General features: G+C 55.5%; 1 protein-coding gene across 1 annotated transcript in view; it reads left to right on the top strand.

The window, feature by feature from the left end:
* Positions 1-22,592, top strand: part of STIM1 (stromal interaction molecule 1) — a 79,704-nt gene that overhangs the window by 39,275 nt on the left and 17,837 nt on the right. The window contains exons 5-10 of the mRNA XM_079313122.1: positions 3,346-3,457; positions 4,566-4,681; positions 10,499-10,676; positions 13,807-13,984; positions 20,710-20,877; positions 22,264-22,364. Of these exons, the coding sequence (XP_079169248.1) occupies positions 3,346-3,457; positions 4,566-4,681; positions 10,499-10,676; positions 13,807-13,984; positions 20,710-20,877; positions 22,264-22,364 (853 nt within the window). The remainder of the gene's footprint in view (positions 1-3,345; positions 3,458-4,565; positions 4,682-10,498; positions 10,677-13,806; positions 13,985-20,709; positions 20,878-22,263; positions 22,365-22,592) is intronic.

Raw genomic sequence — 22,592 nt, 5'->3', positions numbered from 1 at the left:
CCCAGGGAGGGGGTGGGGGTTCAGCCTCTGGTGAGAAACTTCCTGAGCCCTGGGAATCTTGGAACAAGCTTTTAAAATTGGCAAGTGCCTCCCCAGTGCTTTCACACAGAATTCCACAGAAATTATTAATCCATTTTTGTCAGTGCTCCTCATTGCTAAAAGAGGAGTACTGTCTGCATCCATCCCTTGAAACACTGGATATTTGTGTTCTGATCACAGAAATTTCACTTTCTCATTTGTGTCCTGTTTCTGTTTGACTTTTCTGTATTAACCCTTGAATTCCTGTGGGTGGAGGGATCCAGGAGAGCTGGAGAGGGTCTGGGGACAAGGGACAGGACACAGGGAATGGCTCCAGAGTAGGGTTTGATGGGATATTGGGAATCAGGAATTGTTCCCTGGGAGGGGCTGGGATGGGATTCCCAGAGCAGCTGTGGCTGCCCCTGGATCCCTGGAATGTTCAGTTCCAGGCTGGACACTGGGGCAGTGGGACAGTGGGAGGGGTCCCCATGGCAGGGGGGGATTCAATGGGATTTCAGGTCCCTCTGCACCCAGAGCAGGCTGTGATGTCTGTGGGGTGATTCAGAGCTGTGTCTCCCAGAGCAGACTGTCTCCATGGAACTGGACAGGGATGTGTTGAATGATCTTGTCCCCATCACTTGGGGGTGGCACAGTCCCCAGGGCAGGGCAGGGACCACAGCCAGGGGGGATTTCACAGCCCTGTGGCTGTGGCACTTGGGGACAGGGGCAGTGCTGGGGCTGGTTGGGCTCCCTGGGCTCAGAGGGATTTTCCCTGTGGTTCCCTGGCCCTGAGTCCCTGATGTGCCCAAGGAGTGTGAGGAGCATTTATCCCCTTGCAGCTGCTCACAGCTGGCTCTGCCTGCAGTGTTTTGCTGGCAGCTGGCATTGATTTGTCATTGAGGGAGGGAGAACATCCCCTGATGCTTGCCAGGCCCTCAGTGACTGAGCTGCCCTGGCTCTGTCCCTGCCCTGGCAGGGCTGCTGTGCCACAGGGGCTGTCCCTGGGCTGGATTCACTTTTCCTGCTCCTATTTTCCTTCCATCACCTTGGCTGATAGAATCACACTGGTTTCTGGAGTCTGGTGTCATGGAATCACAGAGAGTTTGGGATGGGAGGGACCCTAAATCCCACCCTGCCATGGCAGGGACACCTCCCACTGTCCCAGGCTGCTCCAGCCCCTGTGTCCAGCCTGGGAACACTGCCAGGGAAATTCAGAGCCTGACTTTGAAGCCATGGAACTGGGATCAGGCTTGTAGGAAAGGGCTGCTCCGTGCTGTGGGTGTGGGGAGCAGCAGTGAAGGGCCCTGCCATCCCCCAGGGCCTCCTGCATCTGTTCCTCCCTTCCACTGGGCACATGTGGAGGGTAAGCAGACACTTCTGCCCCTGGTTATCACAGAGATAAAGGCTGTGGTGCCCTGGGAGCTGCTGCCCTGGCTGAGCCAAAGCCTTGGCAGGGGTGCCAGCCCAGCCTGGGGTGAGGCAGGGCAGGCTCCTGCTCATCCTGGTGCTGGTGCCCGCCCCAGCTGGGTTCCAGGGAATGCTCCTGGCATGAGCAGCCCTGGTGTGGCAGTGGGAGCAGCCAGGGCTGGCAGTGCCCATGGCTGGGCATGTGCCCTCATGGCAGTGTCACTGTGCAGGGCCTCCCCTTCCATCACTGGTGCCCTGCCTCTGCCACCCCCACAGCTGTCCCCAGCGTGGGGACAGTGCCCAGGAGCTGCAGGAGCTCCCTGCTGCCAGGGCAGGCTGCTGGCCTCATCTGTGCCACCCCACAGCTGTGTCACTGTCACCGTGCCAGCCTCCCTGGGGATGGCACCTTCCTTTGGAGCCTTGCTGTCCTTGTTCAGCACAGGGCTCTGCCTCTGCTTCCTCAGCTTCATCAGCTCCCTCAGCTTCATCAGCTCTCTGAGCTCCATCAGCCCCCTCAGCACCATCAGCTCTCTCAGCCTCATCAGCCCAATGAGCTCTCTGAGCTCACTCATCTCTCCCAGATCTCTCATCTCATTTCTCTGAGCTCCAGCTGCCTCATCTTCCTCACCTTTCTCACTCCCCCAGCTCCCTCACCCTCCTGTCCCTCATCCCTGCTCCCTGCAGCTTGGGAAGATGTTCCTGCTGCTGCTGGGCCTGTCTGTTGGCAGTGCAGCACAGCAGGGACTGAGATGAGAAATTAAAATTAAAGTGTAACGAAGCCCCCTCTGTCCAATAAAACATCTGCAGTGCCCCAGGCCAGGTTGGACAGTGGGAGGTGTCCCTGCCATGGCAGGGGTGGCACTGGAGGGGCTCTGAGGTCCCAAACCCTTCTGGAATTCTGGGGTTGTCTTTGCCTAGGAGCACTGCTCTAAGCACAACACAACAAAGTGGCAAATGTTTGCTAAGGTTTCCTCATGTATGGCTCTGGAGCTGCATGACAGCTCCAAAAACAATGCACAGCTGCCCAGGGGAGGAGGTGAAGAGGTGAAGTTCACCTGATTCACCTGGGCTGCAGCACCTGCTCCACCTCCTCCCACTGATCCTTTCTCAAGCTGCTTCCAATCAGTTTTTTCCAGCATCACTCATTAAGTGCTTTTCTTCCTCAAAGCTCAGAGGGAATCCCAAAATCCCACCCAGTGCCACCCCTGCCATGGCAGGGACACCTCCCACTGTCCCAAATGCCAATGTCCAGCCTGGCCTTGGGCACTGCCAGGGATCCAGAGCTGCTCTGGGCTCCCAGTCCATGGATCTGGGGCAGGGGCTGAGGCTTTTGGAGCTGCCCTGAGAACTGCAGGGCACGTGGTGAGGATGAACATTCCCTGTTGGGAGTGTGGAGGCAGCAGGATCACCTGGCTGATGGGAATGCAGGTGATGCCAGCTGTGGTGTGCCAGGCTTTGGGTGTTGCCCTGCCAGGGCCCTGCTGCTCCTCTATCTGATGGCCCCATTGCATGGTTTAGTTTGTGGAGCTGGGAGCACGGGGGAGCAGCAGCCTGGGAAAGGTGTGCTGGCATGGGGAAAGCTCCAGGCAGCTCTTCCCACACCCTGTGGGGTCTGTGGGGCTCAGGTGCAGCAGCAGCTCTGGAGATGGGGAGAAACAATCCCAGCAGGAAGAATGGGATCCTGCAGTGTGCCAGGGCAGGGCTGGGTGGGATCTGGGCAGGACTGTTCCCTGGCAGGGTGGGCAGGGCTGGCACAGCTGTGGCTGCCCCTGGATCCCTGCAGTGCCCCAGGCCAGGCTGGACACTGGGCACAGTGGGACGTGTCCCTGCCATGGCAGGGTGGCACTGGCTGGGCTGTGGTGTGAGCCCCTGGTGCCCCCTGTGCCCAGAGTGAGCTGTGTGCTGTTCTGCTCTCCCCAGTGTACAACTGGACCGTGGATGAGGTGGTGCAGTGGCTCATCTCCTACGTGGAGCTGCCCCAGTACGAGGAGACCTTCAGGAAACTGCAGCTGAGCGGCCACGCCATGCCCAGGTCAGTGCCCAGAGCCCAGTGCCATGCCCAGAGCAGTGCCCAGAGCCCAGGGCAGTGCCCAAAGCCCAGAGCCGTGCCCAGGGCAGTGCCCAGAGCAGTGCCCAGAGCCCAGGGCAGTGCCCAAAGCCCAGAGCCGTGCCCAGGGCAGTGCCCAGAGCAGTGCCCAGAGCGCAGGGCAGTGCCCAGAGCCCAGAGCTGTGCCCAGTGCCCAGAGCCCAGAGGCATGCCCAGGGCAGTGCCCAGAGCAGTGCCCAGTGCCCAGGTCAGTGCCCAGAGCCCAGAGCTGTGCCCAGTGCCCAGAGCCATGCCCAGGACAGTGCCCAGGGCAGTGCCCAGAGCCCAGTGCCATGCCCATGTCAGTGCAGTGTCCCCACGGGGTGTGTGCAGGGAAAATGCCAGGGCCTGTCAAGAGTCAGCTCCTCTCATCCCCTGAAGTTCCTTGGCACTGCCCAGCCTGGTTCCTGTTCTGCTCCAGCTGGGAGTGACAAGAGCAGGAATTTGGCTTTGATAGATGGCAGGGTGGCAGGGCTGGCACAGCTGTGGCTGTCCCTGGATCCCTGGCAGTGCCCAAGGCCAGGCTGGACACTGGGGACAGTGGGAGGTGTCCCTGCCATGGCTGGGGTGGGGTTTAAATTCCCTCCTAGTCTGGGATTCCATGTGGGAGAACCACGAGTCAGCCTAAACTTGTAGCAAGTTTGAAAAACCTCAGTGCAGCTTTTGTGGGTAAAGGTTCTTGTTGCTGCAAAAGGGGCTTTTCAAGTGACCAGGCAGGAGGGATGAACTGGGGTGAAATGAGGATGTTTCCTCATTCCTTCCCAGGGAAACCTGTGCATTATGGGCTGTGACACTGGATGCAAAGGCAGTGGGGATTTGGTTAAAAGGTAGTTATTAGTGATTGGTAGGACACCAAAAGCTGGGTTTTGATGGGGAGTCAGTCCCTCATGCTGCCAGGTTCATGCATTAGCCCTGGTTTCTCCTACTCTCCCCCATCCCTAAAACTGCAGCTGCAGTGCCCTAGAGCCCCCCAGGCTCAGCCAGAGGGGGGGTGTGTCCTGCTGTGGTGTCCCCAGCCCTGCTGGGTGCCCCAGCCCTGTGCTGTCCCCTGCAGGCTGGCAGTGAACAATGCCACCATGATGGGCACGGTGCTGAAGATGAGCGACCGCAGCCACCGGCAGAAGCTGCAGCTCAAGGCTCTGGACACGGTGCTCTTCGGGCCCCCCCTCTGTGAGTACCCCCAGACACTGGCACACTGGGACACTGGGACACCAGGGACACCAGGGACACCAGGGACACAGGGACACCAGGGCTGCCCACGAGGGGCAGGGTCCCCAGAGTGCCCAGCCCAGCCTCAGCCAGGGGAGCCCTCCCTGCACAGCTCCCCTCAGCAGGACAGGCTGTTCCTGCATTTCTGGGAGCAGCTCTGCCTCCTGGGGATCCTGGGCTGGCCCAGGAGATGGGGCCAAAACCAGCATTTCTTTAGATGATCAATTTTTAAATCTCAAATTTAGTTTCTGTATTTAATTTCAAAACCATGAGAGTACGGATTCTGTATTACAGAATGCTTTTCATTTCTATTTTATTGTTTAACTTAAATTCTTTCAACATTCCAAATAAATTTTGGAAAGCCTCCAGACATGCTGTCTGGAGAAATACTGTCTTTGGGCCCCATACTGGCCCCATCTCCTGGGCCAGCATTCCCTTCTCCTGGGCTGCTATTCCCATCTGTCCCCGTGTCCTGGGGCTCTGTCCCCGTGTCCTGGGGCTCTGTCCCCGTGTCCTGCAGCTCTGTCCTCGTGTCCTGCAGCTCTGTCCCCGTGCCCTGGGGCTCTGTCCCCGTGTCCTGGGGCTCTGTCTCCGTGTCCTGGGGCTCTGTCCCTGTGTCCTGGGGCTCTGTCCCCGTGTCCTGGCCGTTGCTGGGGCTGCCCTGTGTGTCCTGAGGCTCTGCTGGTGGCCCAGGCTGGGAATTGTCCTCCTCTGGAGGAGGGCAGGAGCAGCAGGCTAGTGCCTGGGGTCAGTTTAGGGTGCCTGCTCTCAGGCCCTGGGTTCCTTTGGTGCCTGATCAGGATCTCAGGCTCTCTGATGTGTATCTCCAGGTGCTCCCTTTGCCCCTCTGGCTCTGTCTGCTCTCTGTTAAAGGTGCTTTTGTCTCCTCTGGCTTTGGGTGCAGAGGGGTGCACCCCCCCTTTCCTGCTGAATCCCCTGTGGTGTGGGATCCCCACGGGAATTTTGGGGTCCTGTGCTTGGCTGGGGTGTGGCTGGGGCACGGCTGCCCTCTCCCACCCCAGCACCCCCAAGTCCTTCTCCCCAGGGCTTTTTTTTTCCTCCCAGCCACTTTTGCTCAGTTATTGAAAAGCCTCATTTTGTACAGGCTCAGTTCCATGTATTGCCTGTGTTAATCCTGCAGTTTTTGGTGGCTGGGTGGCCTGGCCAGGGCTGCTGGAGCCGAGCTGGCTGAGCTCCTCCAGGAGTGGCTCCAGCCCAGTGGCTGCTGTGCTGGGGGTGGAATTGTTCCAGAGTTGAGTGCTGTAAATGTGCTGTAAATGGCTTGTCCTGGCTGGCAGGGAGTGATGAATGTGTGTTCCCAGGCTGGAGCTGTTCTGTTCTGCCCTGCAGCCTGACCCTCCCTGCCTCTCTCAGATCAAAGTGTGCAGGGAGCCGTGGCAGTCAGGCTGCTCCTGACCCAGGCTGCTCACACACCTCCTGTCCATGCCTGGGAGCTTTCCAGGCTGGGCTGGACAGGGCTTGGAGCAGCCTGGGACAGGGGGAGGTGTCCCTGCTCACAGCAGGGAATGGCATGGGGTGTGCTTTAGGGACCCTCCCACCCCAAACCATTCCATGGTTCTGTGGAATATATATATGCACACCATATGTATATAATATATGCATATAATATGTCTATAATACACTTTAAACTGCAGCTGGAGGAGAGATTTATCCCTTTCCAGAAGGTAGAACTTGCTGGTTTCTGTTATCTGAGTGGCTTTGTCTCCAGTCCTGGGGAGAGGTTGTTTATCCAAACCAATTCCTTCAGGAAGGGATTGCACAACACCTTTCAGGAGCCACCAGCCCTTGGCAGCTCTGGGAAGGGCTCAGTGACCTTTTAAGCTCAGAGGCTGCTTTGCACCTTTCCCAAGGCCAGGGGTGGCTCTGGAGGGGGCTCTGAGCTGCTGCCAGAGGGATGTGGTGCACAGGGTTTGGAGGGTTTGTCTCTTCTCTCCAAGCTCAGGTGTACAAGTTGAATAAAAGCAGCCTGGACTGCAGCCCCAGTCCTCCTGCAGGCTCCTGAATCCTGGCCCTGGGGGTGAGAGCAGTGCTCAGGGCTGTTCTGCTGCCCAGGGCTTGTGCCAGAGGTCCCCTGGCCAGTTCCCAGGAGGATCTGAAGGCTCCTGCCTCCCCTGCAGCTCTGCTTGCTGCTGCCACACTCCAGCCCTGCCTTTTCCTGCAGCAAACAGCTCTGTAATTAACCCAAGTGCTGCAGGTAAAACCTGAGCAGGGTGGGCTGACTCCTGCTGTGTCTGTCCCTTTGGGGTCCTGTTCCTTCAGGAGCTGCCTGGCACAAAGCAGCACAACCTCAGGGGAAGGTGAAATCTGGCTGGGCTGGGTTGACCAAGGGCTCCAGCACAGTGGAGCCTCAGGTGTTCCTGGGCAGTTTATTCTGATTTAAACTCAGGTTGTTCCTGGGCAGTTCATTCTGATTTAAACTCAGGTTGTTCCTGGGCAGTTCATTGTGGATTAAACTCAGGTTGTTCCTGGGCAGTTTATTCTGATTTAAACTCAGGTTGTTCCTGTGCAGTTCATTGTGGTTTAAACTCAGGTTGTTCCTGTGCAGTTCATTGTGATTTAAACTCAGGTTGTTCCTGTGCAGTTTATTGTGATTTATACTCAGGTTGTTCCTGTGCAGTTCATTGTGGTTTAAACTCAGGTTGTTCCTGGGCAGTTCATTGTGGTTTAAACTCAGGTTGTTCCTGGGCAGTTTATTCTGATTTAAACTCAGGTTGTTCCTGGGCAGTTTATTGTGATTTAAACTCAGGTTGTTCCTGGGCAGTTCATTGTGGTTTAAACTCAGGTTGTTCCTGGGCAGTTTATTCTGATTTAAACTCAGGTTGTTCCTGTGCAGTTCATTGTGGTTTAAACTCAGGTTGTTCCTGTGCAGTTCATTGTGATTTAAACTCAGGTTGTTCCTGTGCAGTTTATTGTGATTTATACTCAGGTTGTTCCTGTGCAGTTCATTGTGGTTTAAACTCAGGTTGTTCCTGTGCAGTTTATTGTGATTTAAACTCAGGTTGTTCCTGTGCAGTTTATTGTGATTTAGACTCAGGTTGTTCTGTGCAGTTTATTGTGGTTTAAACTCAGGTTGTTCTTATGCAGTTCACTGTGGTTTAAACTCAGGTTGTTCCTGTGCAGTTCATTGTGGTTTAAACTCAGGTTGTTCCTGGGCAGTTTATTCTGATTTAAACTCAGGTTGTTCCTGTGCAGTTCATTGTGATTTAAACTCAGGTTGTTCCTGTGCAGTTTATTGTGATTTATACTCAGGCTGTTCCTGTGCAGTTCATTGTGGTTTAAACTCAGGTTGTTCCTGTGCAGTTTATTGTGATTTATACTCAGGCTGTTCCTGTGCAGTTCATTGTGGTTTAAACTCAGGTTGTTCCTGTGCAGTTTACTGTGATTTCAATCCCTGGATTTGTCCCTGGCCCTGGCAGGGCTGGCACAGCCTGTTCTGCTCCCAGCACCAGGCAGACCTGAGCACACCCTGCACCTGCAGAGGCTGCAGGAAAAGCCATGTACACCACAGAAAACAGACTTCTCTACCTTTCTCATTTTGGTTTTGGGGAAAGCAGGGAGAACAGGCACAGTTTTACCAAGACTGATTGTTCTCCACTGCAGGACTTGATGTCCTGCTGGGTTTGCAGCCCTGCCTGGGCTGTGTGATTGAAGGAAGGTGAAATGGGTGAACAGGGGAGGAAGGTCTGGAACTGCAGGAGGGTTGGTTGGGATTAAATACCAGAAAAAAGCAGCTACAATGAAGGGGAGAAAATGGAGCTGTTCCTTGAGCTGGAGCCTCCTGCTCTGGGAAGCCAGGACACAGGGAATGGAGGGACAGACAGACACAGGGAATGGAGGGACAGACAGACACAGGGAATGGAGGGACAGACACAGGGAATGGAGGGACAGGACACAGGGAATGGAGGGACAGGACACAGGGAATGGAGGGACAGACACAGGGAATGGAGGGACAGGACACAGGGAACGGAGGGACAGACACAGGGAATGGAGGGACAGGACACAGGGAATGGAGGGACAGACAGACACAGGGAATGGAGGGACAGACACAGGGAATGGAGGGACAGGACACAGGGAACGGAGGGACAGACACAGGGAATGGAGGGACAGGACACAGGGAATGGAGGGACAGGACACAGGGAATGGAGGGACAGACACAGGGAATGGAGGGACAGACACAGGGAATGGAGGGACAGACACAGGGAATGGAGGGACAGGACACAGGGAATGGGGGGACAGGACACAGGGAATGGGGGGACAGGACACAGGGAATGGAGGGACAGGACACAGGGAATGGCTCCCAGTGCCAGAGGGCAGGGCTGGGTGGGATCTTGGGCAGGAATTGTTCCCTGGCAGGGTGGGCAGGGTTGGCACAGCTGTGGCTGCCCCTGGATCCCTGGCAGTGCCCAGGGCCAGGCTGGACACTGGGGCTGGAGCAATGGGACAGTGGGAGGTGTCCCCATGGCTGGGGTGGCACTGGGTGGGATTTGGGGTCTCTCCAAGCCAAACCATGCTGGCATTCCATGCTGCAATTACATCCAAGCTGAGTTTTCCTCAGTTTGCCACAGCTCTCTGGGCACCCTGTGCCTCCCTCAGCACAGATATTTTTTCCCTGCACCTGGTGGGAATTGCTGCTTTTGGTTTGGAATTGAATTGTTGTTTGGGTCAGAACCAATGGATATACTGATCATTAAGTCCCAGCTCAATGGACTGAGCTGTTCTTTCATTGTGGCTTTTCCAGCACACACTTGCTTCAAGTTACAGGAAAAAAATCTGCTTGACTCATCTTTTTGGGCTTTGTTTAGCACTTGAGCCCCCACTTAATTACTTTCATCCTCTCACATGCATCAACACCTTTTTTGAAATGACTGTTGAAAAAGGGAGTTTCCACCCTGAGTTGTGATTCTGATGGAAACTTTGGCACCTTGACAGTTGGACACTTGAGCTGTGTGATCTCAGCAGCATTTTTTCAAGTCATTATTTTGTTCTTAGTTACCTGTACTGCCCTGTGAGATCACAGCCATTTCTGGAGGGGTCCTTTGTGCAGTTTCCCCTGTACCACACATTGCTAGGCAGATTGGAGCTGGCAGATTTGGAATTCCTTTGCTGCTGTTGTTGCTGTTGTTGCTGCTGTTGTTGCTGCTGTTGTTGTTGCTGTTGCTGTTGTTGCTGTTGCTGTTGTTGCTGTTGCTGTTGTTGCTGTTGCTGCTGTTGCTGCTGCTGCTGTTGCTGCTGCTGCTGTTGCTGTTGTTGCTGTTGCTGTTGTTGCTGTTGCTGTTGTTGCTGTTGCTGTTGTTGCTGCTGCTGTTGTTGCTGCTGCTGTTGTTGCTGCTGCTGTTGTTGCTGCTGCTGTTGTTGCTGCTGCTGTTGTTGCTGCTGCTGTTGTTGCTGCTGCTGTTGTTGCTGCTGCTGTTGTTGCTGCTGCTGTTGTTGCTGCTGCTGTGCTGTTGTTGTTGCTATTGTTGTTGTTGCTGTTGCTGCTGTTGCTGCTGCTGTTGCTGCTGCTGTTGTTGCTCCTGCTGTGCTGTTGTTGTTGCTATTGTTGTTGTTGCTGCTGCTGTTGTGTCTCCAAATTGCATAAATGCTGTCAGGCTTCCATTTCCCCATTACACACTGACACAGCTCAACGTTTCCCCTGGTGACTCCTGTGCCACAGTTCCCCGTGAGCCTCCCGAGTCCTGCTGCCCCATTCTGTGCAGGCAGAGCCCTCTGGAGTTCCCCAGGGTGTTTCTGAGTGCCTGCTGTGCCTGTGCCTTGCAGTGACTCGTCACAACCACCTGAAGGATTTCATGCTGGTGGTGTCCATCGTCATCGGCGTGGGCGGCTGCTGGTTTGCCTACATCCAGAACCGCTACTCCAAGGAGCACATGAAGAAGATGATGAAGGACCTGGAGGGGCTGCACAGGGCTGAGCAGTCCCTGCACGACCTGCAGGAGAGGTGGGTTCCCCCTCTGCACCTGGTTTACCAAAATATCAGTGCTGGTCTAGCAATTTAAAGTTAGAAAGGGTGTGTTTTATTCTGCACACGCTGCAGAATCACAAGTGATCACAAAATCTGTTTATTGGCAAAGGATTCAAACAAATCCATATTCATAATAACAGCCCCTCCCATCCCTGCTTCCTATGGTAATTAGCTTGAATGGCTGTTAAGCATTGATTGACTTCCTAAATTAAGTCTGGGGTCGTTTTTGTGGGGAAGGGTCTTAAAAGGAGTAAGATGTGTCTTCCTCACCCTAAACTCCTGACCTTTTCTATCACTGACAATACAAATTACTTCTGGGGATAGTCCAGTTTTCCAAAGAATGGGTTTCTGGTTGCATTGTCTGTGTTCCTTTGTTGTTCATCTTTTCCTATTGTAAGTGCAGCTAAGCAAACATAAAACGACAGACAATCAATTATTTCAGTTTCAGATAACTACTCCCTTCTAACTTTTAATTATTTTCAGCAAGGTAACTAAAATCCTAATTTTCTAAAATTAGTGTTTCACACCCAGTTCTTCCTGCAGGGTCCTTGTTCCTTTAGGTTTTAGGAAATGTTTTAGCTGTGCTGGTGCCTCATTGCAGAGCCAGCTCTTCACTGAGGGACCTGGCAAAGCTGCCAGCAGCCCCTGGAGCTGGGATGGGGGCTGGCTGCTCCTGCAGGGGCTCAGGGACCAGGCTTGTGCAAGGGTCTGGGTGTTCTTCCTCACTCACAGAGCCAGGGAATGCTCTGGGGTCAAAGAGACCTTAGAGCAGCTCCAACTGCTGCCCTGCAGCCCAGCTCACCTGGAATTTGTCACCCAGGTTGTTTCATGCAGTCCAGCTCACCTGGAATTTGTCACCCAGGTTGTTTCATGCAGTCCAGCTCACCTGGAATTTGTCACCCCAGGTTGTTTCACCTTGGGGATGATGGGGAAAAGCTGTGTTGGAAGAGTGGGAGCAATCAGAGGATTTGCACATCCCCTCTTGAATTCTTGGAGCTGTGTGGGGAAGCAGTAGCTCAGTTGAAGGGTTTTGCTTGGAAAGTAAGACAATACATCACTTACAAGTATTGAATAGGAATATCTGGGATTTTGGATCCAGTGCTGCAGCCTCAGGAATGGGGTCTCTGCCATCCCCAGTGGTCCCAGTAAAGCTCCTGATGGGAGAACATGCTCCTGGCACTGAGTCCACTCCCCTCTGTGGCTCCAGTCCACAGCTCCTCGTGGAGTTCTGTGTTACAGCTTGGAAATACTCCCAGAGGGAGTTTGGTGGATTTTTTCTGGATGTGGGAGGAGGCAGGAGCCCCTTGTCCATCCCCTGGAGCAGCAGGGCTCAGCTGGGTGTCAGCTCCCAGCTCCAGGCTGGGAATGTGCCTGGGGAATGACCTTGGGCCCTGCAGGAGGGCAGAGCCACTCTGTAAACAAGTGGATGTTCTGGGAAGTTCAGCTAATGCTCTAAAGCCCCTCAGGAAGGAACACAAAACCTCAGGGACTCATCCTCCACACAGGGCACCAGCAGCAGGTGAACTGGGACCTTGGGAGGCTGTAGAGGGGAAATGTTCCTTCAATTCCCCATCCCTGCCCAGCTGACACTGGAATGGTGAAAGCCCCAGAGCCCCTGGGCTCGTGGGGAGGCTGTGCTGCAGTTCTGCTCAGGGCTTTATTTTCCAGAGGCTGGAGAGTGAGGGATGTGGGGCTTCAGTTGGCTCTTAGATGCTGTTGTATCCAGATATACACAATTCACAGGTCCTGGGTGATGAGCCCAGCCCACAGCTCTGGTTCTGGTCACAGTGCATTATGTGCTTTTCTTTGCTGAACTTTCTAATACATGACATCCAGTCAATCCTTTCACTATTACCTGCAGCTTGTCATACCTACTAACATCACCATATTCATGTCATGATTTTCCAGTCACAAAAAGTTAGTGTGTTGCAGTTTTAGCTAGAAGCTGTTTTTTTCAGTTTTCTCTCAGTGGAAAATTCTAAGATCTTTTCTCTACTTGCCACATTAGCAGTCTTGTTTGCCTGTGAAATCTTTTTGCTTGGTAAAAACATCTTCTGTTTGAGGTGCATTTATCCTTTCCTCTGAGCCATAAAACTCATTTTACCCTTTGCCTTCTTAGTTACCCAGTAAGAGTGGCTCAGCAGTTCTTTTCTTCTATATCAGGGCTGATCTCACCTGGCACAGTGCAGTGTCCCTGCCAGGGCAGGGTGCTCTCACCTGCAGATTCCTGGTGCTGGGGCTGGTTCCTTCTGACCTGCACGAGTCAGAGGATCCAGGCATTGCCCTGAGCTGGGTGCAGCAGCCCCTGGAACCTCATGAGGCTCTCATGGAGCCCCTTGTTCCAGGTTCCTGTGCATGGCCCCCCTTGCATGGTGCCCCTGCCCTGCTCAGCTAAAAACATCCACAATGCCCCCTCACCTGTGCTCCCAAACTCCATGTTCATCCCCTGGCCAGGCAGCAGGGGACACATCATCAGTGTGTCACTTTTGTGAGGGGACTGCTGGGCTGGGCTGGTCCGGCTGGGTTGGGCTGGGCTGGGCTGGTCCTGCTGGGCTGGGCTGGGCTGGGCTGGTCCTGCTGGGTTGGGCTGGGCAGTGTTGGTCCTGCTGGGCTAGACTGCTCCTACTGGGCTGGGCAGTGTTGGTCCTGCTGTGCTGGGCTCTGCTGGGCAGTGCTGTCCCTCTCCCCTGTCCCTGTCCCCTGTCCCCTCTCCCTGTCCCTCTCCCCTGTCCCCTGTCCCCTGTCCCCTCTCCCTGTCCCCTCTCCCTGTCCCCTCTCCCTGTCCCCTCTCCCTGTCCCCTCTCCCTGTCCCCTCTCCCTGTCCCCTCTCCCTGTCCCCTCTCCCTGTCCCTCTCCCCTGTCCCCTCTCCCCTGTCCCCTCTCCCTGTCCCTCTCCCTGTCCCCTCTCCCTGTCCCTCTCCCCTGTCCCCTCTCCCCTGTCCCCTCTCCCCTGTCCCTCTCCCCTGTCCCCATCCCTCTCCCCTCTCCCCTGTCCCCTCTCCCCTGTCCCCTCTCCCTGTCCCTCTCCCCTGTCCCTCTCCCCTGTCCCCTGTCCCTGTCCCCTGTGGCCATGCCCACGCCCAGCCCAGGCTGTCCCGTGTCCCAGGCTGCAGAAGGCACAGGAGGAGCACCGCTCAGTGGAGGTGGAGAAGGTGCACCTGGAGAAGAAGCTGCAGGACGAGATCAGCATGGCCAAGCAGGAGGCGCACCGGCTGCGGGAGCTGCGCGAGGGCACCGAGAACGAGCTCAGCCGCCAGAAATACGCCGAGCAGGAGCTGGAGCAGGTCAGGGCTCCCCTGGGCTGGCCACGGCTCCTCTTCCCTCTGGGGAGCCATGGCATGCCAATGGCTGTGCTGGGACAGCCCTTCAATCCCACTGGATCCCACCCCTGCCATGGGGACACCTCCCGCTGTCCCACTGCTCCAGCCCCAGTGTCCAGCCTGGAACTGAACATTCCAGGGATCCAGGAACAATTCCTGATTCCCAATATCCCATCCAACCCTACTCTGAACCATTCCCTGTGTCCTGTCCCTCCCTGCCTTGTCCCCAGTCCCTCTCCAGCTCTCCTGGATCCCTCCAGGGGTTCTGAGCTCTCCCTGCAGCTCCTCCTGTCCAGGTGAGCACCCCCAGCTCTCCAGCCCTGCAGCAGCTCCGTGTCCTGGCACTGTGTGGGGCTGTCCTGGCTCCCTGTGTCACTGTCACCAACAGAGACAGTTCCCAGTGCCAGCCCTGGTTCCCAAGGGACACCAGTCCTCACTGCTCTCCACCACCCCTGAATGCAGTGATGGTGCTGCTGCTCCTCTGTCTTTTCTTTCCCACTCCCTTTGGTGGAGGAAAAGCCCCAGAATCTTTTCCAAAGTTTCATTCCACATCCCAATCACTGCCATAGGGTCAGCTGCTGTGACAGGCCAGGGCAGGCACCTTGTGACATCCCAACAGGACAGAGGGTTGGACCTGCCCTGCAGCCTCTGGGATCTGTCACTCCCTCTCCAGTCCATGCAGTCTCTCTTTGTTTGTGTTCATGGTTTTGGGACAAATTCAGTTACAGTTTCCATGTTTTCTTGTGGATCAGGGGGGTGTGTGAGGGGTGTGTGAGGGGTGCTCTTTGAGCCCATCAAGTGCAGCCATTCCCCAGCACTGCCAGGGCCACCACTGACCATGTCCCAATTCAGTCCCTCCATGGATGTGACTCCAGCCTGTGCCAGGGCTGGACAGCCCTTGCCATAAGGAAATCTTCCCATTATCCAGCCTCAACCTCCCCAAACCCACAATCCCAGTAGCTGCTTTCTGTCTCACCTGAGGGACACTTCTCACCTGGCTCTGAGTTACAGATCAGTTTAAACTGAAGCTGGGAGCCAGGCCTGCATGAGCCACTGTCCTGGTTTGAGGGACAGGATCTGCCAGTAAAGGCAGGAGCTTCTCTTCGAAATGGACAATGTAAACCCCCTCCCTCCAAATTATTATAATTGTGAAATTAAGGGGCTCTCAGGCAAAGAGATGGGAATTAGGAATAACAGTTCTTTCCTAGGACAATTCAAATAGCAATGCAGCATTACACAGAACAATCCCAACCCTGCCAGAGTCAGAATCCAAGCTGGCACAGTCAGTCAGTCAGGGTGGTGGCACAGTCCCATTCCATGGTGCTGCATCCTCCTGCAGGGGCAGATGTGGCTCAGCTGGAGCAGTGCTCCTGGAGAAGGGGCAGTTTCCTCTGAAGCTCCAGGGATGATGTGCAAGGCTCTGGTTTTCCTCTGGAATGCAGTGGGAAGAAGGCTCCTTGGTGTCCAAATGTCAGTTTTTCTCTGGGTAGGAAAGGCTTGGCTCCTGCCCTGGCTGGAGCATCTCCCAGTGGGATGATGGAATTTTCTCAGCCATGCCCTGGGACTCAGTGGCCATGAAGAGGAGATATCTCCTGGAGGGAGGATGGGCTGTGGGAAGATAAAGATGATTGCCCAGCTGGTTTAAAGATGGCCCATGAGCAGAGAATATGTGCCAGGAGATCAGGGGCACTGCCCCACATGGGGACAGAACACACATTGCTGGGCACACCAACCCAGCACAGCCAGGCAGGTTCCTGGGCCATTCCAAGGCTGTGTGTGTATCCTCCCAGCTGTGCCCACTCGTTTGTCACCCTGGGGAAGAAAAGGCAGGAGTGCAGGCAGGAGCAGTGTCCTGGCAGCCCTGGGGCAGTGCAGGGGTGGAATAGTGAATTCCCTGGGGATTATCCCTTCCTGCCTGGGGCAGCAGGGCCCAGTGTCTGGTGCAAGAGGATCCCTCCTGTGGCCCCCCAGCCCCTCCAGGAGCCCCTGAGCTTCCTTTCCCATCTGTGGTGTCCATCCTGCCCCAGACACTGGGCAGCAGGCAGGGCTGGGTCCCCCAGGTGCCCCAGCTCTCACCCCCTGCCCTTCCCATGCCTTCCCCAAAAGGAGCCCAGGGAGCTGGCCTGACCTCAGTGCTTCCTCAGGGCTTCCTCAGCCCCTCAGCAGGTGAGTACTGGAGTGTCCCACCTGGCCACTGTGTGACTGTAACCCCAGCACCATCCCAGCAGCTCCAGGACACCTGTGACATTAACCAGTCACCCCCAGTGACCCCACAGCTCCTCCCAGTTCAGCATCCTCCCTGCTCCCAGGGAGGGTTAACCAGCACCTCCTCCTGCACCAGCTGATTCCTGTCACCAGAGCCTCACTGCAGGGTTGGGGTGGTCCTGCTGGAGAAGTTTTCTGTTCCAGGATCTTCATCCATCCCCCTCTCCTCCCTGGGTCATCCTCCACAGGCCCCAGTGGGGCCACGGGCCCAGAGGGCACTGACACAATTGTGGAGCAGAATCCCAGACTGGTTTGGGCTGGAGAGACCTTAAATCCCATTTAATTCCACCCCAGCCATGGCAGAGACACCTCCCACTGTCCCATTGCTCCAGCCCCAGTGTCCAGCCTGGCCTTGGGCACTGCCAGGGATCCAGGGGACAATTCCTGATTTCCAATATCCCATCAAACCCTACTCTGAAGCCATTCCCTGTGTCCTGTCCCTCCCTGCCTTGTCCCCAGTCCCTCTCCAGCTCTCCTGGATCCCTCCAGGGGCTCTGAGCTCTCCCTGCAGCTCCTCCTGCCCAGGTGAGCACACCCAGGTGTCCCAGGCTCCAGAGCTCTCCAGCCCTGCAGCAGCTCCTGCCTGCTCTGGGCTCTCTCTTAGAGCTCCACATCCTCCAGAGCTGGAGGCAGCACACTGAGGATCTCACCAGGAAATTAAATAAAATTTCCTCATAAATTGTTGCTCTTAGTGATCTAAAGATCTTCCCAGGAGGATGGAGACACACAAAATAATTGCTGTTTGCACAGATTCCCTGCAGAACCACAAGGGTTGGGGTTGTGGACACTCATTTTAGCCACTGGTCCTTGCCTGTTCCACAGCACTTCCCTTTCCCACCATTCCCTGGAAATGTTCCTGTGAGTTTTACAAGCACTCTCCTACCCCACACCCAGTGACAGATGTCCCAGCTGTGCATTTTCTGTGTTCCCAAATCCCTGATGCCTGGGGGTGATGCTCAGAGTCCTGCTGGGGTGGGAGCAGCTGCTGCTGCTCCAATGGGACAAACCAGGAAAAACCCAAGCTCTGGGACTGAATTTGGCACTCTGGGACTGGTTGGGGCAATTTTTATAATGAGCAAGCCCAGATCACACACAGGAGGTAGCAGTGTTTGACCTCTTGTGTGTGGTGCCTGGGGGCTGCTCCTGCATGGCTGGTCCTGGATAAAATATGGAATTTCAGAGTATCTCCTGTAGCCAGGGCCTCAGCTCCCTAAACCCTCCCTGGGCTGGGCTCAGTGACACTGAGTTAAAGAACACAGGCAGGGAGCAGCTCCAAGTGTGAGCAATCCTCCAAAAGACACTTCTGTGCATCCACCCACCCAGGAGGGAAGGGCTGGGATGGGATGGGATGGGATGGGATGGGATGGGATGGGATGGGATGGGATGGGATGGGATGTGCAGGGAAGCTCTGAGATGGGCAGGGAGGCTCTGGGATGTGCAGGGAATCTCTGGGATGGGCAGGGAGGCTCTGGGATGGGATGGGATGGGATGTGCAGGGAAGCTCTGGGATGTGCAGGGGCAGCTCTGGGATGGGATGGGATGGGATGGGATGTGCAGGGAAGCTCTGGGATGTGCAGGGGCAGCTCTGGGATGGGATGGGATGTGCAGGGAAGCTCTGGGATGTGCAGGGGCAGCTCTGGGATGGGATGGGATGTGCAGGGAAGCTCTGGGATGTGCAGGGGAAGCTCTGGGATGGGATGGGATGTGCAGGGAAGCTCTGGGATGCGCAGGGGAAGCTCTGGGATGCGCAGGGGAAGCTCTGGGATGTTCAGGGAAGCTCTGGGATGGGCAGGGAAGCTCTGGGATGGGCAGGGAGGCTCTGGGATGTTCAGGGAAGCTCTGGGATGTTCAGGGAAGCTCTGGGATGCGCAGGGGAAGCTCTGGGATGCGCAGGGGAAGCTCTGGGATGGGATGGGATGTGCAGGGGCAGCAGAAGCTGCAGGAGCTGCTCTGGTGGGAGGCAGGGCTGTCTCTCCACACACCCCTGAGCTTTGGGTGCTGTGGGCTCTTTCCCCTCCCTGCTCTCTCTGCTGGGGTCTTTGCCATCCCTCACTGCCCCAGGCTGGGACACATTCCCCTCTCAGGCTCTCTAACTCTGGGGGTGTTTGCACCATTTAATCAGTGCTTTGTTTCTTCTGCCCTCACTCAGAGCCAGGATTCAAAAATACACAAAGGAAATGGCATTTCTCGTGTTCAAGCTTGGTTGTTCATTAAATCTTATCTAAAGTACAGAAAGTTCAACAACACCTCTAGCCACCTGCTAGAATTGAGCAAAATGGAGTCAGATCCAGCTGCTGCAAGGCCCTTTAAAGCTAAACAGTCCAATAGAGCATTAACACCTGTATTATTTATCCTTTTAACCCAATAACCAAACTGCCATGGCCCTCAGTGTGACACTGAGTGACCAACCAGAAACTCATCCTGAATCCAGGAAAAGAAGAAGATGAGCACCCAAAGAGACACCACCCAAAATCCTCCATCCTGTCCCATACCCATTGTGCATTATAAAAACCTCAATTCCAAACCCTTCACCATGTGAAATCACACACTTCTATTTCACTACACACCCCTGATTTTGACTCCATCACTCAAATTTGGGAGATTCTCCAAGGGCTCAGGTCAAAGCAGAGTTCTGCTCTGCCAGACAGCACAAAAATCTCCAAAATTCCAGATTTCTGGGATCCAACAAGGCTTTTTTTATTTTTATTTTTTTTTCCTTGGAGTCAGGATTAAAAGCACGAGGGACAAGTATTTTTTGTTTGGACTGAGATGTTTATTAATTTTTATTTATGTTACAGTGAGTTCTACAGCACTTTTAGCTAACAAGCTAAAAATGGAGTTGCATCTTTTTCTCTACAAGGCCTTGTAAGGGCAAATTGTCTAATTACGAACCAACACCTAAATTATTTTTATTTTTAATTTAATAGTTAATCACCTGTGGCCTGTAATGCAGATTTTTTTATTTAATTACACAGCACTACCTAAACTCATAAAAAGGTGGTGAAAATGAAGGAAACTTCTGTTCTAAAGCTTCTATTTTGCTTTTTAGATATTATTACATTTTATGACTTTAAATTTTAATTTTTTCACTGCGTGCTATCACACACTCCTGTTCAAACCACACACTTGTAATTCTGGTTTTATTAACTTTGGCAGCTTTTTCACACCTCAGGGGCATTGCAGAGTTCTGGGGGTTGGTGCCTGCCAGCACAGAAAGTCCCAAATTCTCAGTGCCCAGGGGTCCAACAGCTGGGGAGTCTCTTGGTGTCCCTGTGGGGCAGGGAGGGGGCGAGCTGGGGAGGGCTCTGTGTCCTCATGGCTGTGACCCCACAGTGTCCCCATGGTGTCCCCATGGCTCTGTCCCCACATCTCTGTCCCCACAGTGTCCCCATGGCTGTGTCTCCACGGTGTCCCTATGGTGTTCTCACAGTGTCCCCATGGCTGTGTTTCCATAGCTCTGTCCCCTTGGCTCTGTCCCCACATCTCTGTCCCCACAATGTCTCCATGGCTCTGTCCCCACAGTGTCCCCATGGCTGTGTTCCCACAGCTCTGTCCCTGTGGCTGTCCTGTCCCCACAGTGTCCCCATGGTTCTGTCCCTACAGCTCTGTCCCACGCTGTCCCCATGTCTGTGTCCCTGTTCCCACGCTGTCCCCAAGATGTCCCTGTCCCCACAGTGTCCCCGAGTCCCTGTCCCCTCGCTGACCCCATGTCCCTATCCCCATGCTGTCCCTGTCCCTGTCCCCATGCTGTTCCCATGTCTGTATCCCTGTCCCCGTTCCCACGGTGTCCCTGTCCCCTCACTGTCCCTGTCCCTGTCCCCTTGCTGTCCCTGTCCCCACACTGTCCCCATCCCCACCCTGTCCCTGTCCCCACACTGTCCCCATCCCCACCCTGTCCCTGTCCCCACGCTGTCCCCATCCCCTCGCTGTCTCTGTCCCTGTCCCCGTGCCCACGCTGTCCCCGTCCCCAGGTGTCCCTGTGTCCCCGTGCCCACGCTGTCCCCGTCCCTAGGTGTCCCTGTCCCCGTGTCCCCGTGCCCATGCTGTCCCTGTCCCCAGGTGTCCGTGTCCCCAGGTGTCCCTGTGTCCCCGTGCCCACGCTGTCCCCATCCCCAGGTGTCCCTGTCCCCAGGTGTCCCTGTCCCTGTCCCCAGGTGTCCCCATCCCCAGGTGTTCCTGTGTCCCTGTCCCCAGGTGTCCCTGTCCCCATCCCCAGGTGTCCCTGTGTCCCTGTCCCCACGCTGTCCCTGTCCCCAGGTGTCCCTGTCCCCATCCCCAGGTGTCCCTGTGTCCCTGTCCCCACGCTGTCCCTGTCCCCAGGTGTCCCTGTCCCCCCCAGGTGTCCCTGTCCCTGTCCCCAGGTGTCCCTGTCCCCGTCCCCAGGTGTCCCTGTGTCCCTGTCCCCACGCTGTCCCCGTCCCCAGGTGCGCATGGCGCTGAAGAACGCCGAGAAGGAGCTGGAGTCTCACAGCAGCTGGGCGGCGCCCGAGGCGCTGCAGAAGTGGCTGCAGCTCACACACGAGGTGGAGGTGCAGTACTACAACGTCAAGAAACAGAACGCAGAGAAGCAGCTGCTGGTGGCCAAGGAGGGGGTGAGAGCTGGGGGAGGCTTGGGGACACCTGGGGCAGCCCTGGGGGAGGTTTGGGGACACCTGGAGCAGCCCTGGGGGAGGCTTGGGGACACCTGGGAGAGCTCTGCATCTTCCCTGCTTTGTGGAATCCTGGGATCCCAAAATGGGCTGGGTTGGGTTGGGTTGGGTTGGGAGGGACCTTGGAGCTCATATTGTTCTGTGGTAGGGACACCTTTGATTGTCCCATTGCTCCAGCCTGGCCTTGGGCACTGCCAGGGATCCAGGGGCAGCCACAGCTGTGCCAGCCCTGCCCACCCTGCCAGGGAGCAATTCATAATTCCCAAGATCCCATCCAGCTCTGCCCTTACTCAGCTCAAGGGCAGTTTCTCTCTCTACACCCTAAATTTGCATCCTGTAAAAATGCAGCACAAGTGAGGTGTGAGCAGGGGCTGAGCATGAGCATGAGGATCAGGATAATGAGGATGAGGATCAGGATGATGAGGATGATGAGGATGATGCTGATGATGCTCCTGAGCCACGGCAGCTCCCAGCCCAGGTGCTGTTGGAGCCCTGGGAGCCTGGGGCAGGGATTTTTGCCCTGGCTATCATGAGCAGGAGGCTCTGGAGCTCTCCCCAGTCCCTGCTGCAGCTGAGGAGCTGCACAGGCAGTGAATCATCCCCAAATTCCCCTCTGGGCTTCCTGTGCCAGCCCTGAGGGGTGACCCCAAGGAGCTGCTGTGACTCCTGCTGGTCCCCATGGCCATGTGGGGCCAGCAGAGCTGGCAGGAGGGAAATCCCTGTCTGCCTTCATCTGCTTTGACTGGGAACATTTTAACATTCCAGCAGTTTTCCTGTGTCAGTTCTTGCATCCCCATCCTTGCTCTCCTAAGTCCCAGGTTCATGTCCCTGGAGCTGGGAATGGAAGAGCTGTGGGAGGAGACTTTAATTTTTGAACCTCAAACCAAAAATCTTCCTCAGCCCACACCCTGGGGTGTGTTTGGTTATTCAGGGGGAGAGGAGAATGTGAGGCACCTGGTTCATGGAATTCATGGTTTGGGTTGGGGAAACCCTCAGAGACATTCAAGTCCCCAGTTCCCCAGCAGTGCCAAGGCCACCACTGCCCCATGTCCCCAGGTGCCACATGCACAGGGCAGTGAAATCCCTGCAGGGATGGGGACTCCAGCTCTGCCCTTTCAGTTCAGGTCCCTTTGACATTTGGGGAACTGGGAGAAGGGAGCATGAAATGCTCAAGCTGCTCCTCCTGCTGGTGAACTGCTCACCCCAGAGCCAGGGGAGCAGCATCCCTCAGTGCCACCATCCCACCATGGCACCTGTGCACACAGAGTGTCAGGGGAGCAGAAATTTCAGTTTGTCTTCTTCCTGTGATCTTTCTCTGCTATTTTCCAGGCTGAAAAGATCAAGAAGAAGAGAAACACTCTTTTTGGGACGTTCCATGTTGCTCACAGTTCCTCTCTGGATGATGTTGATCACAAAATCCTAACTGCCAAGTGAGTGTCTGCCCAGCACCTCCCTCACCTCACCCTGCCATGGGGACACTCCCACTGTCCCCAGTGTCCAGCCCGTGTCCAGCCTGGCCTTGGGCACTGCCAGGGATCCAGGGGCAGCCACAGCTGCTCTGGGTACCCTGTGCCAGCCCTGCCCACCCTGCCAGGGAACAATTCCTGCCCAAGATCCCAGCCCTGCCCTCTGGAGATAACATTCCCTTGTTATTTTCC

Source organism: Erithacus rubecula (genome assembly GCF_903797595.1).
Source record: "Erithacus rubecula genome assembly, chromosome: 1".
In the NCBI taxonomy this organism is placed as follows: domain Eukaryota; kingdom Metazoa; phylum Chordata; class Aves; order Passeriformes; family Muscicapidae; genus Erithacus; species Erithacus rubecula.
Note: the sequence above shows the minus strand (reverse complement) of the source record. Positions and strands in the feature narration are given on the sequence as shown.